Source organism: Phascolarctos cinereus, unplaced genomic scaffold (assembly GCF_003287225.1).
Source record: "Phascolarctos cinereus isolate Bilbo 61053 unplaced genomic scaffold, phaCin_HiC Scaffold_1;HRSCAF=81, whole genome shotgun sequence".
In the NCBI taxonomy this organism is placed as follows: domain Eukaryota; kingdom Metazoa; phylum Chordata; class Mammalia; order Diprotodontia; family Phascolarctidae; genus Phascolarctos; species Phascolarctos cinereus.
Genome location: NW_027555514.1, coordinates 266,037,959 through 266,051,720, shown reverse-complemented (window position 1 = coordinate 266,051,720; position 13,762 = coordinate 266,037,959). Strand labels below are relative to the sequence as shown.

At 38.4% G+C, this 13,762-nt stretch overlaps 1 protein-coding gene across 2 annotated transcripts in view; it reads right to left on the bottom strand.

Moving 5' to 3' along the window:
- The window catches only part of NEDD1 (NEDD1 gamma-tubulin ring complex targeting factor), a 63,792-nt gene that overhangs the window by 29,035 nt on the left and 20,995 nt on the right, over positions 1 to 13,762 (bottom strand). For both annotated transcript variants that reach the window (XM_021006440.2, XM_021006438.1), the window contains 2 exons: positions 1,997 to 2,226; positions 68 to 269 (listed from right to left, as the gene is read on the bottom strand). In XM_021006440.2, coding sequence (XP_020862099.1) covers positions 68 to 269; positions 1,997 to 2,226 — 432 coding nt within the window. The remainder of the gene's footprint in view (positions 1 to 67; positions 270 to 1,996; positions 2,227 to 13,762) is intronic.

The window sequence follows — 13,762 nt, the reverse complement described above, 5'->3', positions numbered from 1 at the left end:
CAATCTTTCAGATTATTGTTGTGATTTTACTTAGCAAAACCGAAAATGATAAAAGGAAATTTCTCACCTTAGAAAGGGCAGAAGAACACTGAAATGTTATACACTGCACAGATGTTTTATGAGCAAGGACGGTCTTCACTGGAGAACTCAACATCCTTAAGTCATACTGATATATTTTCCCACGGGAAGATCCAATTGCCAATGTGGCTCCATCAGGCATGAAATCTACTGCAGTGAGGGGAGCCTCAGCCACTAAAGTTCTTAGTTGTCTTCATAAACGAAAAAAGACACAGGTCTATGTATAAGTGTATGCTACCGCAGCCTTCAAATATCCCTTATATCTAGAATGTCACAAGAATGTAACCCTCCAAATATGGTAGTCTAAACAAAGCAGTACTTTAGAACTGGACTGAAATATCCTCAATATATGGGCCACATATTTACTCAGAAAGGACATTTCTTACCCTATTTTCCTGTTAACTTATAGGCATGTGTTTCTGTACAAAAAATACATTCCTCATATCACTGCCCACGTCTTTGTTGAATTTATATGTTAAATCTGTAGCTGAAAGAACCAAATGAGGGCACCTAAACCATGTGCCAAATTGGCATGTATTGTCCACCCACCTTCCTTAAGTCTGCTGCCTCCCAAATCCTGTAGGCCCTGGGCTGTAGTTTCTTAAGCATCATCCTTCTCCCCCTCCCCTGGCTGTCCCCCACATTATTGCTCTACCCTTACAACCATAGCAAAGAGAGCTAGCTAGACCCTTTCTTAAGGAGAGAACTTTCTCCTTAGCTCTTCTTAGCTGTTCATCTCTTAGATTTGGAAGCAATTAAGAGGAGAACAGAAACAGCTTTCCCCAAAGAAGTGACATAATACTTGGGCCTACTTGGGCCGAGGCAACAGACCCTAACGGGTGAAGCTTCTAACTCTAATAGCTAAGACTAAGCTGACCAGAAGCGAAGGAAGAAAGGGTCTGGAAAGATGACAGACTTATTCTAATAAGTCACATCATATCAACAGTATGTACACTAACATGAATATAGAGGCACTGAACTGAGGGAACAAAGAGCATTACAATCTATGGAGCCCCATCAAATGTGAACAGTCAAGGACTTCTAGTAAGTTGGATTATAATAATGAATATTCAGAAAGCTATCAGAGTAGTAACCATGAAAAACTTAACATCAGGGCAGGAAGTGTCAGCTGGGACACTCCCTGTCATTACTTGTAATATTATCTTTCCCCACATGAATCACATAGTTGGGGCCCTAGTCTTTCTGTAACAGCCTGGTAGCTATGTTTATGAAGACCAGCATCAGGGCAGATTAGAGCTCAAACAAGATGGCACATAATAATACAGCACCAATATCAGGCAAATTCTGTAACACCAGCATTTCCGGTAATTAACTTTTCCTAGTGTATTAAAACAAAAGGAATCCTGTTTCAAATTTGACATACTAAGTTGGTCTATTGTGAAGGACATTCAATTTTTAAGATAGTTAAGTCTGTATGCTTTAAATAATAAGCAACTGTATTTCATAGAAAATTTCTTTTTAAACACTGTATCCTCATTGTAACAAGAACAATATTCTTGTTACTCTATGCCTTATCCCTTCTCATCACAGGGCCTTTCGGGATCCTTGTTGCTGAAACACTTTTCCTCTTGTTCTTCACCTGCAAAATTCCTACCCATCCTTTAAAGCCCAAATACGATGACATCTTTCAATAGCTCAAACTGTAAGGTAGTGAGCTATTCCACAAAGCTTTCCTTTTCCCCAGATCAGAAAGGATCTTGCATCTCTGAAAAAACCTTTTAGTTTTTGGAATATCCTTCATAAAAGAAACAAGCTAGTTTGTGTTAAACCATCTGCTTACCATCTTTGGTGCAGCTAAAATTTTCTCTAGATTTTGCATAAGCCACAAATGCACAGTCTAATTAATATGGAATAATATTTACTCATTACCAAATTAAGAAAGTAGTGAAGCACTTACATCTTACTTGCAGTGTCATAGAGAATGATTCTTTTATCCAGGCCTATGGTTACAAGCAGCATGTCATTGACGGGAGAAAAAGATATTCCTGAGGCTGGAGCTTTGTGGCTACATTCAAAGTTATGGTATGGACTCTGACTATTTGCATCCCAGAGAGTTACTACTCCATTATCAGACACACTGCCCAGGAGAGATTTCTTAAACAAGGAGTACTTCAACTGACGAACAGACTATTAAAAACAAAACAGAAAACATTTCATGGAAATGCAGGCACATGCAGCATTTTGTGAATGCAGATAAATATACATACGTACACAACGCGGCTACTGATCAACCAACAGGCAGATACTGGATGCCCATGGGGTGGGTAACTGACAGACAGTATTCTGGTTTCTAGAACAGGAGCTTTCAAGCATTCCCAGCAAATCTCACAGTTAATGGCTAAGTCCCAGATGCTGCCCTCAAGGAGCTTACAACTAACGGCAGACAAGAGGAAGGAAATACATTGTTACTAAGCACACAAAGTGGAATGTGTAAGTGATATACAAGAGATAAGAAGTATGATGTGAACGTACAGAACCACAGAATCTTGGGCTTGGAAAGGCACTTTGAAATCACGTAGTACAGCCATTCTGGGATTCCCCATTGCCTGCCAAATCACATTCAAAGGCATGGCCCCACTTCGGCTCTGTAACTCCCCCTCAGCTTAGTCCCCTCCAAGCACTCTATGCCCGATCCCTTCTCATCACAGGGCCTTTGGGGATCCTTGTTGCTGAAACACTTTTCCTCTTGTTCTTCACCTGCTAAATTTCTACCTATCCTTTAAAGTCCAAATACGATGATGTCTTTCAATAGCTCAAACTGTGAGGTAGTGAGCTCTTCCACAAAGCTTTCCTTTTCCCCAGGTCAATAACGACCACCCTCCCCTCAGAGTTCAGAAAGCACGTTCTTCACGATTTATTGTGGAATGAGATAGGGAAACAGCATGGGAGAACCACACATGGAGAGCCACACTCAGAGTCAGAAAGACTTGGGTTCAAATTCTGCCACTACCACTTACTAGAACTGTGCGATCATGGGCAAATCATTCTATCTCTTTAAGCCTCAGAGTTCTCACCTATAAACTGAGGATACCAATAACACGTTTACTTTGTTACAGCTGATCACTCCACCTCCCCTCCTGAGTTTCCACTCATGTACTGCTACCCTGTCCCATGGGCCCTGTCCTTTAAAAGAGATTAAGCAAAATCATGGAGGCTCTGCTTGAATATCTCCAGAAATGAAGACCTCATTATCTAACAAGATGCATGATAACATTTTTATATAACTCAAACTGTGAGGCAGGGAACTAAAAATGCTTGCCTCTAACTTCTCCCCTCTTGTCCTAATAGTGCTTTCTGGGGCCAAACAAAACAATTCCCTCTACTACATAACAGATCTTTCAAACATGTGAGTGCCATGACTGCATCCCTCAACCTGCCCAAGTCTCTCCTCTTTTCTACAACAAAGCTCTTTAGATCCTTGTGCTGGCTCTCACCAGCCTGGGCAGGCTCCTGCTTAACCAGCTCCTTTATAAAAGCTGACAGTCAGAACTGAAACCAGTTCCCCAGGTGGTCCAACCAGGATGGCAGTCACAGCTCCGATACAACCTCAGGGCACCTGCCTTTTTGGATGCCATGATGTCACCGTTATTCACTCACAAGGGACTTTTTGTTTTATTTTTTTAAAAAGTCTTTTTCATTGGAGCTACTACTCTCTAGACACGAGTCCTTCCACTGTACAACGGATTTTTTTTCCTCTTGAGTGCATCATTTTAATAACACTATTAAACTATTAAAGCCTCTCATTAGATATGGACCATTATTAAAGCCTGCTGAGATCATCAAGTCCTCCCAGCTTCCTAACACCCACAAAGAGAATAAACATGTCTTCCTCCAACTAAACAGAAGACCTAGGACCTAGGACAGCACCCCAGTGAGAGGCAGACTGCCACCTAGTGGTAAGGGTGCATTCTCAGAGTCAGGAGAAATCTAGGTCAAAAATCCACCTCTGGCCTTGGGTAACTCAATTAACTTCACTAAGCCTCAGTTTCTTCCTCTATAAAAATGTGAATCCTAATACCTGTTGCAACTACTTCACAGGGCTTTAGGAAGTCTTAAATAGGATAATACATGTCACAGGCTTTGCAAACATTTAAGTGTCAGATAAATGTCAGCTCTTATACTCCAGACTGTATCAAAGGTACCTAATTTTACCACCGTCTAGCCCAGGGGTAGGGAACCTGTGGCCTCCAGGCCACACGTGGTCCTCTAAGTCCTTGGGTGTGGTCTTTTGGCTGAACCCAAGTTTTAAAGAACAAATCCTTTTATTAAGGGGACTTGTTCTGTACAGTTTGGGCTGCACTTGAGGACCTAGACGGCCACACGTGGACTCGAGGACACAGGTTCCCCACCCCTGCTCTAGCCTATATATCTCTATCTTGTCCACAAGGATATCATAAGGATAAATACTTTTTTAAAGTTCATACATTAACCATTATTAGTATCTATTAAAAGCAAAATACTGCTAAACTTTGGAGGAAACAGAAAGAGAAATGAGATACAGTCCCTGCACTCAAGGAGTCTAAAAACCTCATAATAATACATGCTATTTATGCCAACTCCCCGATGGGTGATGACTCAGTGTAATCGGCCAATTCCTTTTCAATGCTAACAAACCATCGCTTTAATAATCCTCCAAGAATTTTGCCAGCTTCCCGGTCCACGGATCTGAATCCACCTAACTCCCCTTTTTGACAATCAGGGGGACATCTCCTGTTTTAAGTTCCATGATGATGTTCCTATTCTTCCTAATTCTTCACCGACTGCCAACTGAGGTTCAACAATCACATCCACAAGTTTTAGTGTGCCGGGACAGAATTCAGTGGGACAGCTAAATTGACTTTGTTCAGACCAATTGGGTGCCCTTGTATTAACTCCTCATTTGCCTCTGGTTTCAGTTCTCTCTTACCCATTTTTGCTCTATCCTTTTTCAGCCTAAAGGTCACACTCCTTGATAGAGAAAACAGAAACAAAGTAAGAGTTTAACATCTCTGCTTTCCCTTTCATTCACTGAAATTTTCATAGCTACTCATCAAGTTGTAGCTCCATTATCCCCTTATTTTTTTTGGGGGGGGGGCTAGGCAATGGGGTTAAGTGACTTGTCCAGGGTCACACAGCTATTGAGTGTTATGTGTCTGAGGCCAAATTTGAACTCAGGTCCTCCTGACTCCAATGCTGGTGCTCTATCCATTGTGCCATCTAGCTGCCCTGATTATCCCTTTTTTTAATCTTCCTCTGTCGGGCCCCTATAATATAGTTAAGGAAAATGCTGTTGGTTGTCCTGAGAATTTATGAAAGGCTTAGCCCAGAATGGGATTTAACCTCCCTAATGGCCATGTATTAATCCTCCTCCCTCAGCAGTCACACTCATCACTGCCTACCTGACCTTGCTTGTACTGTTAAAACATGAGTACAGACAGTTTACAGCACAAGCCCCAGAGGTTACAACTTGACCTTTTCCTCCTCATTGGGATCATATGTGATAATACTATCAACATACCGTTGTCTCCCAGTCCTCTTCTATGGCGTTTTTCTTTTAGTCTCCAGCCATGAGATCACACCAAACCATTTTTCAAACTTTCTGAAATCTCTTTTCTAAATTCTAAAGTACAGGCAACAACATTCATTCTACATTTACTGACCCTGAAGCACACACTACATGCTCTACACGTCCATGCTGAATGTTTCTTTTTTTTTCCTATCACAAATGCTAAGAGGACATGGCCTCTATTTCCCAGAGTTCCTGTCAACTCCTACAACTCCAACTACTTCCTCATTGTTTAGCACTAAATCCAGCAATAACTTTGCTTCTTGGTCCTTTTATCTTTCAAAAGCTGAATGAAGTAGCAAGAGAAGCAAAACTCCCACCAGACATCCCACCAGAAGGGCTCAAGTTTTGAAGACTGTGCCTAGTCTTTGTGCCATATGCCATACTGTCTTGACTTCCTATTATATAGTGTTACTTCCTATCATATCCTGAGAAAAAGAGTCTAATCCATTCATGTAAAGACTTGATAATATGGGCCTTGTGACTGGTAATAGAAGGCCACTTAATGAGATAAGCTTCATATACTCAAGAGGATAAGCTTTGGGTTTAGCACAGAGTACTGACACCCACCAAGAATCTATGGCCCCTCATTGGGGCCATATATTTCAACTGCTTCTCCATGTATGCTTTCAAAAGGTGCCAGAATTAACTGATTCCAGTCTTACTTTCTTCCTTCCCTTGTTTCCTAGCTGGAGACACAAACATGTCCTAAACTAGCTAGAAAGTAGACACCAAAGGGAGGCAGGCAAGTGGAGAAGGAGGACAAAACAGACTGCTCAACCAAAATGGGGTCAGATTTGTCTCACCAGACACACATCACACATGTCAAAAAAAAATTCAATATTGGCAGCCTAATAACATAGTTCTAAAGAAAAATTTCACTATTATAAATGCAAATCCAGACATCAACCAACCATCAGCCAAATAAGAACTCCCTCATTCTTGCTCCATGTAGTACCGCCAGTCACAGAGGCTTCAAGCAGAGATGTATTCACTTCACCCAAACTCCTCACCCTACTTCCTTGCCATTCTGGTTCTATACACTCTTAGGTGGAGAAAGAGAGGGCTACAAAGCAAGGGTTTGGGTCCATACTTAAAATCACTGGTCTGACAGTGGAGAGAACATGGGATTCAGGGTCACAAAGCCTGAGTTAACATCTCTGCTCAGATCCTTGCTATCTGTGTGACCCTAGGCAAATCATTCAGCCTCCAGAGGCCTTACTGAGTTCAAACACTTAAAAAAAAAAAGTAGAGAGAGAAGACTGGATTAGTTCAGCGGTTCTCAACCATGGGCCTGATTTTTCTTTAAACATATGCTGATAATAAAATTCTAATATATAATTGATCCCTATTATAATCTTATATAATTTGTTCTGCATTTAAAACTGTTAGGCTTTACCAGACTGACAAATGGGTCCATAAAATAAAAAAGGTTAAGGAACCCACGATCCATTCTAGCTCTAAGCACTGTGATTCTCTGATTCTAAGGACAGGCGATGGTAGAAGAATAAGCTCTTTAGGCCAGACTATGTCCTTCGCCATTCTTTTTAAACATGGCCTGAAAAGTCTTCTCTGATTTACCCTAACCAGCACTGACTCTCTCCTCTCATCTATAACTCCCCATCACTGAAGGACTCTGTTTATGTCATATTCCTCCCATTTTCAAGTGTTCTTTAGTTTTTGGTGTGGGTGGGCATGTGTTTTATTTCACCAACCAAACTAAGATCATGTTTTTTATGTTTGTTGTCTCCCTCTGTCAATGCCCAATATAGTGCTATACACGCTAAAGTTCCTAACCCATCACTAACTGAATCAAAATAACTTGGGTTAAAAAACCTATGCAATCAAATTCTTAGAAAGGGCTAAAAATGCTTGTCACAAGGTAGCATTATCACATCACCACATGCTGCTTTTACCTCTTGGCAAATCAATACATTGGACACAGAGGAAATGCAAAAGGCTCTCTCAGTGAAATGAAGGCTGAAAGGACAATGCATACCAAGCCATTAACTGTAGAATGATGTTTCACTTAAAACAATCCAAAAAACAAAATACAGAGAATAAAGAAATGGGTATTCATTAATTTCAGGGAACTCCAGACAAGGACAATCAGATGCACATATTGTGCAAGTACCCTGACAGTCTTATTAAGTACATATGGATGTAGCCTTTAAGAAAATTCTTGTGGAGGCCATTGCTCTAGATATAAAATCTTTTAGCAAATCAAAATGAGGAATTTTCTAGGAAGCAAGCCTTAAAAAAAAAAAGTGAAGAATCCAGAAAACTAGAGCTAAAGTGACTTAAAGCACTTTCTGTGTACATTTGGTCAGTCTTTTACAGTATAAGCATATCTACCAATAATCACCTAAGCTGTATTTATAAATGTCAAAAATCTCCCTTCAAAAAAAGAAAATGAGATGTAACTTGCAAAGAGTTTTCTACATGTAGCAATATCCTAAAAATCTTACTCACACTTAAAATGATCATGCTAAAACTGTTACATTTAAAGCCCATTTTGGATATAAAGGGCCAAATATAATCAAATATTCCACTTCTAAGTTTCATTTCAAGAAATGGATCTCAGGAGTTGACTAATCACTAATCTGTGCACCTAACTAGTTACAGGCAGCTATAATCCAAGAGATCTCTCAGCCATGGCATTTTTGCAGAAACAGTACGGCTTATTCCTTTAGAGATATATTCCTGATCTACAGAAAGCTCAATACAGTTAGAATACCTCAATACAGTTCAGGTACTTGAAAGCAAATTTCTTAATATATTCAGAAGATCTATTTCTAACGTAAAATTGAGTCTCTGTGATATTACTCCATAGTACTGTCAATTTCACTAAAAAAAAAAAAACTAATTCCCTCATTTTGACAGACTCCAGATTCTGGTTTTTTAAAGAGTTCATGGAATCAATAATAGACTTTGTTAATGTACTTGTTGAATATGCCCTAACAGTTTTTCTCAAGAACTCTTTTTAACTATAGCAAAAGTAATCAACCTAAAAAAGAAGCAATGAAACCAAGTGTTCAACAATTCTTAAGTGTATATCTTAATAGAAGGAAACTGAATTTCTCTTCATGGGTGCATATGAAATCTTATTTTTAAGAAATGAGTGCTTTTATCATAGTTCCCTGCCTCCCCCAAACCCCCCCCCTCCAAAGATGGGTACTGACAACAGCCCAGTGATGCCAGATGGCTGTGAATCGTGGAACACCAGGTCCTGAATAATTAACATGACAAATAACTCAAAAGGTAATGGAAAAGACAGATGGCGGATGTAACTGCTTACAGTTAGCAGGCTGCAGCATGCTACCAACAATGCCTTGCATGAAGGAAGTAGCATAAAAGGCATTATGGAGGATATGTATAACTGGGAAAGGAGGTGGGTTGGCTGTTCAACAGGAGAAAGAGACAACAGTTAGACAAGTCTGAGGGGTGTGCTGGTACCCCTGATAACAAGAAGAGGGCTTTCAAACGTGTCCAACTGTTTCCCTAGGTGAAAAATCACACAAGATGAGAGAGGGGTTACAATCTACATCAGTGAAGGAAGCACTTCCACCACTGAAATCAAGTCAAACTACAGGTGATACTGCCAAGATAAGCTTCCAATTCAATTCTGCGGGGAAAAAAAAATATAGTTTCCATAGCACTCCCCTCCAGAAAGGAAAAAGATGAGGCCATGAAGGCACAAATCTACAGGCGTGATCTGACTATGACTTTTCACTTGGGGGTGAGAGGGATGCTTCCTCCCCTACATATGGGAAATAAAACTACATTCAGTTCTATTTTCTGGGTAATATGTGTTAGTTTGGAGGACAGCCCTCTAGGGGGAAAAATAGAGCTGAGAAATTATATATACACATATATATGTATATATGTGTGTGCATGTGTGTGTGTGTGTGTGTGTGTATATACATACACACACACACACACACACACACAAACAGGAAGGAAAAACTAGTTAGAACAACCGAAGTTTAAGTCCACTCATCTCCCTATGAAGATTATATAGTTATAGAAGCCAATTTTTATATTCAATAAATGCTAAGAAAAAAATTCTAAAAGTATCTGAATTTACTTGAAAATAAAAATAGCTTAAAAGCTACTTTAACTGATTGGTATAATTTTTTTTAATCCTGATGTACCTAAAAATGCTATAAAGCCGCCCCACAGCACGGTCTTTTAGATTTCTCATGTGTATAACTATGTCAAAGATCACACAGCCCAGTAGTATGGCCAAACACAAGAGACTGAAGAGAAAACTCTTGAGTCCTGGCTTTTCTGACCTTGGGCAAGAAATAAGCTCTCAGCATTATAATCTGCTCATCTATAAACTGAGGATAGGAACTAGGCTCTAACTGTCACATGGTGAAGAAAAAGGAAATCAATGATCACACAGATGTCTGAAAATTAGGACAATAGTCATTCAGTTATCTAAAAAATGAAGGAAATACTGTGGCTCTCTTTATGTAAAATACACATTTTAAAAATAAGGGGAGCTGGTGTATGAGAGAAATGATTATTAATAACCACTGGTTTGGAGAGACCCAGAGTTCCCTCCTTCCTATGAAGTCCTCATTTCAAAACTCAGTCTCTGAATTGAATTAACTTTCTCCTCAATTGTGGTCCCAACTTACAAGGAATTTACAGATTTGGGTGGGGATAAATTCTTTGCCTAGATTGCTCAAGGATGAGCAGTTTAGCAGTAAATGACATCATCAAAGTTCATTAGAACAGGTTCAGGCTCTTAGTGTAAGATTCATTCTCTCTTATTACTTATTCACAATCAGAGTTGATTGCCTCCTCTGGAACAACCACTTTTCAAAGACTGTTTGAAGTGCCACTGACCTCTTTTATTAAAATGCTAGCATTATTAATGAAATGATTAATTACCCTGAAATTATGTGTCTCCTGTAAGACTTTGTCTTACATCACACTTGTAAGATTTTGGAAGCAGAAAGGGTGGGAAGGTAACCACTTTGTCCCTCTATCTTCCCCACAATCAGTAAGTTAAGACATCAAGGAAAAGAAAAACTAAATCCTTGGAAGTCAAGATCCTCATGGGCTTCAAGGAGTTATAGGCCCTTGAATCTCTACTACATGGTCTGTGCCCCTGGATGAAGAGTAGATATGAGTCAAGATGGACACTGGTGAACCCACTCAAAAGGGCACATGACTGAAAAAGGTGTTTTTTCAAACTCTAAGGGAGTATGTTAAAAGGTCGTGCCCATACCAACAATATGTGGCAAATATTTTGGCCTTTCAAGTAATTCAACCCCTCTTTGGGTGACATTTCTCACCTCTTTGGTCATCAAAAATAGAGTCAGTCCCAACCACCCATAGCAAAGCACAACAGCTACTTCCTTGGTACTGTGCTGGATTTGTAAGCTCATCTATTTCTTTTCATATGATTTTTGTCCAAGCCTACATAGGTTTTCCTCTAGGTGAATGGTTCTAAATTTTGTGTGTATGTCAAGGACCCCTTTGACAATCTGGTGAAATCAAATCCCTTTAGAGAATAATGTTTTTTTAAAGTGCACAAAATAAAACACATAGGATCACAAAGGAAATTAATTACACTGAAATACAGTTATCAAAATATAAAGAGAAACCTAAGCTCATGGACTCAAAGTTAAGAATCTCTGCTCTAGGTCTTTTAAGATTTCCTAAGTACCAATACTGAATTTGGGGTATCCTTCATTCTGCAAGAATAGCATAAATTAAAAATTGACTTAAAAATTATTCTGGATATTAAATTTAAACTCCTCTCATATACTTGACAACTGTCTTTTCCTTTTCTTCACTTTCTAATAAATACCAAAATGAACAAACATCAAAAGAAAAGGAAGACTCCTCAAAGACATAGAAACCAAATAATCAGTTGTCAAGTATTTAAAAGCTAACTGTAATGAGATTTCCAATTAGGAATTTAACTAATAATTTGTCTCATTTTGACAAAGAACAATTGGATGTACCTTAAGCAAGTGTGAGGCAGGCTCTAAATAAACAAGCAATACATTTTTGTACAAGAAAAACATTTTGGTATCTATAATAAAACTGAAGAACTTTTAGCACAGTATTTCTCACATGAAAGACACTGAATCTATTAAATGCTCAGGTAAGTACAGGTTTCTCATGTCCACATCTGCTATTTACATGATTATACTGCAAATGGCACACACCTGGGGGTAATAACAATGAAATGTACACCCCTCACATGAGTCACATACACAAAAGCCACTTATAGATTATTATACATTAAATGGCTTTTGAAGAGCCAAATGGTTACTGAGATCATTCTTTATACTAAGAAAACCCAAAGATAACAGTAGAGAGCTAAAAGAAATAAGGCAGTATTGAAAACTGATAGCTTTTCAGATAGCATTTTAGAGCAATTTCAAATCACTTTTGAATAAGTTTTATAAGTACTTCAGAAACATTTTATTAAATGCCCACAGAGATTCAAGCTTTTCATTAATCAACATATAGTTAAATGTGAAGTATAATAAAATGTGCAAGTTAGTCTAAAGTTACAAGGAATGTCATTTAGAAAAAAAAGCTTTAATACACAAGAAAAAATTATACATATATCAATGTGTGTATCTAATATAAACACAATATATATGTATATGTATATATACATATATGTATACACACACACACATATAAAACAGACTTATAGTCACTGTAAATTTACAGAACAGGTTTAGGAACAGAAAAAAGAACAAAGAGGAAGAAAAAGAAAGGAAAAACATTCAAGATTAGCTTTGCAATAAGCAGGTATTTAAGGATTACTTTTTCCTTCTTAGAAATCTCAGCTTCATTTTCTCAGCACATTAGAAGGGCACACACACACACACACACACACACACAATGAGAAGACCACACCCTTCTCGACCCCCAGCTCCCCACAGAGGACTGACCAGAGGTCAAGCACAAGAAGATTACAGGATGAGGGAACATGACTGGACTGCAATTTGTTGCTGGAGAGAGATCACAGATATATCAAAGTAATGAAGGTAATAAACACCAACAAAGTAGAACTATAGAAAAATGTGTGTTAATATTTATTTTTAAGATTTAACATTTAATAAACACATAATTAGAGCAGGAACCACAACCCAATTTCCAAATGAGGTTTTCCCATATCATTTCCTGGTTTAGCTTTACAAGAAAATAACCAAACAAGATACAAATGATCATAAAATATATAATGGAAAATGATGATTACATAAAAGTGAAAAGCTTTTGTACCAATAAAATCAATGCAGTTAGAATTAGAAGGGAAATAGCTGGGGGGGGAAACCTTTACAACAAATTTCTCTGGTAAGGGTCTGATATCTAAGACATATAAGGAACTGATATAAATATCTAAGAACAAAAGTCATTCTCTAGTAAATAAAAAATATGAACAGGCAGCTTTCAAAAGAAATGCGAGCTATCAAAAGTCATATGAAAAAATATTCCTAATCACTAACAAAAAGAGAAAAACAAATTAAAACATCACTGATGTTCTACCTCACACCAATCAAATTGGCAAAAATGATAAAAGAGGAAAATGATATCTGTTGAACGGCCTGTAGAACAGGTATAATGACGATGGAGTTGTGAATTGATTCAACCATTCTGGAAAGTCTTTTGGAATATTCAAAAAGTCACATACTATGAGTACCCTTTGACCTGTCTATTCCACTACTAAGTACATATATCCAAAAGATCCAAGATGGGGGGAAAGGAAGGGCCCACCTGTACAAGAATATTTGTAGCAGCTTTTTGTTGACAGAAAGAACGAGAAATAAAGTGGGTGTTTGTCAAGTGGGGCAGGGCCGAACAAATTATGGCATAAGAACATAAGGGAATATTACTGTGATGAATAAATGAAGAAGGGGACTGAATTCAAAGGAACTGGGGAACAGCTGTATGAACTAATGCAAAGTGAGCAGCACCAGAGGAACCATCTACATGACAACAACAATGTTATCATCCATATATATAATATATATAATACATATTTGTGTATATATACACAAGGAAATTCATACACTGAAAGAAGCAGGGAAGTGTGCTTATTAGCATACTCTTAAAATACGTATTTTTTAAAAACAGTAC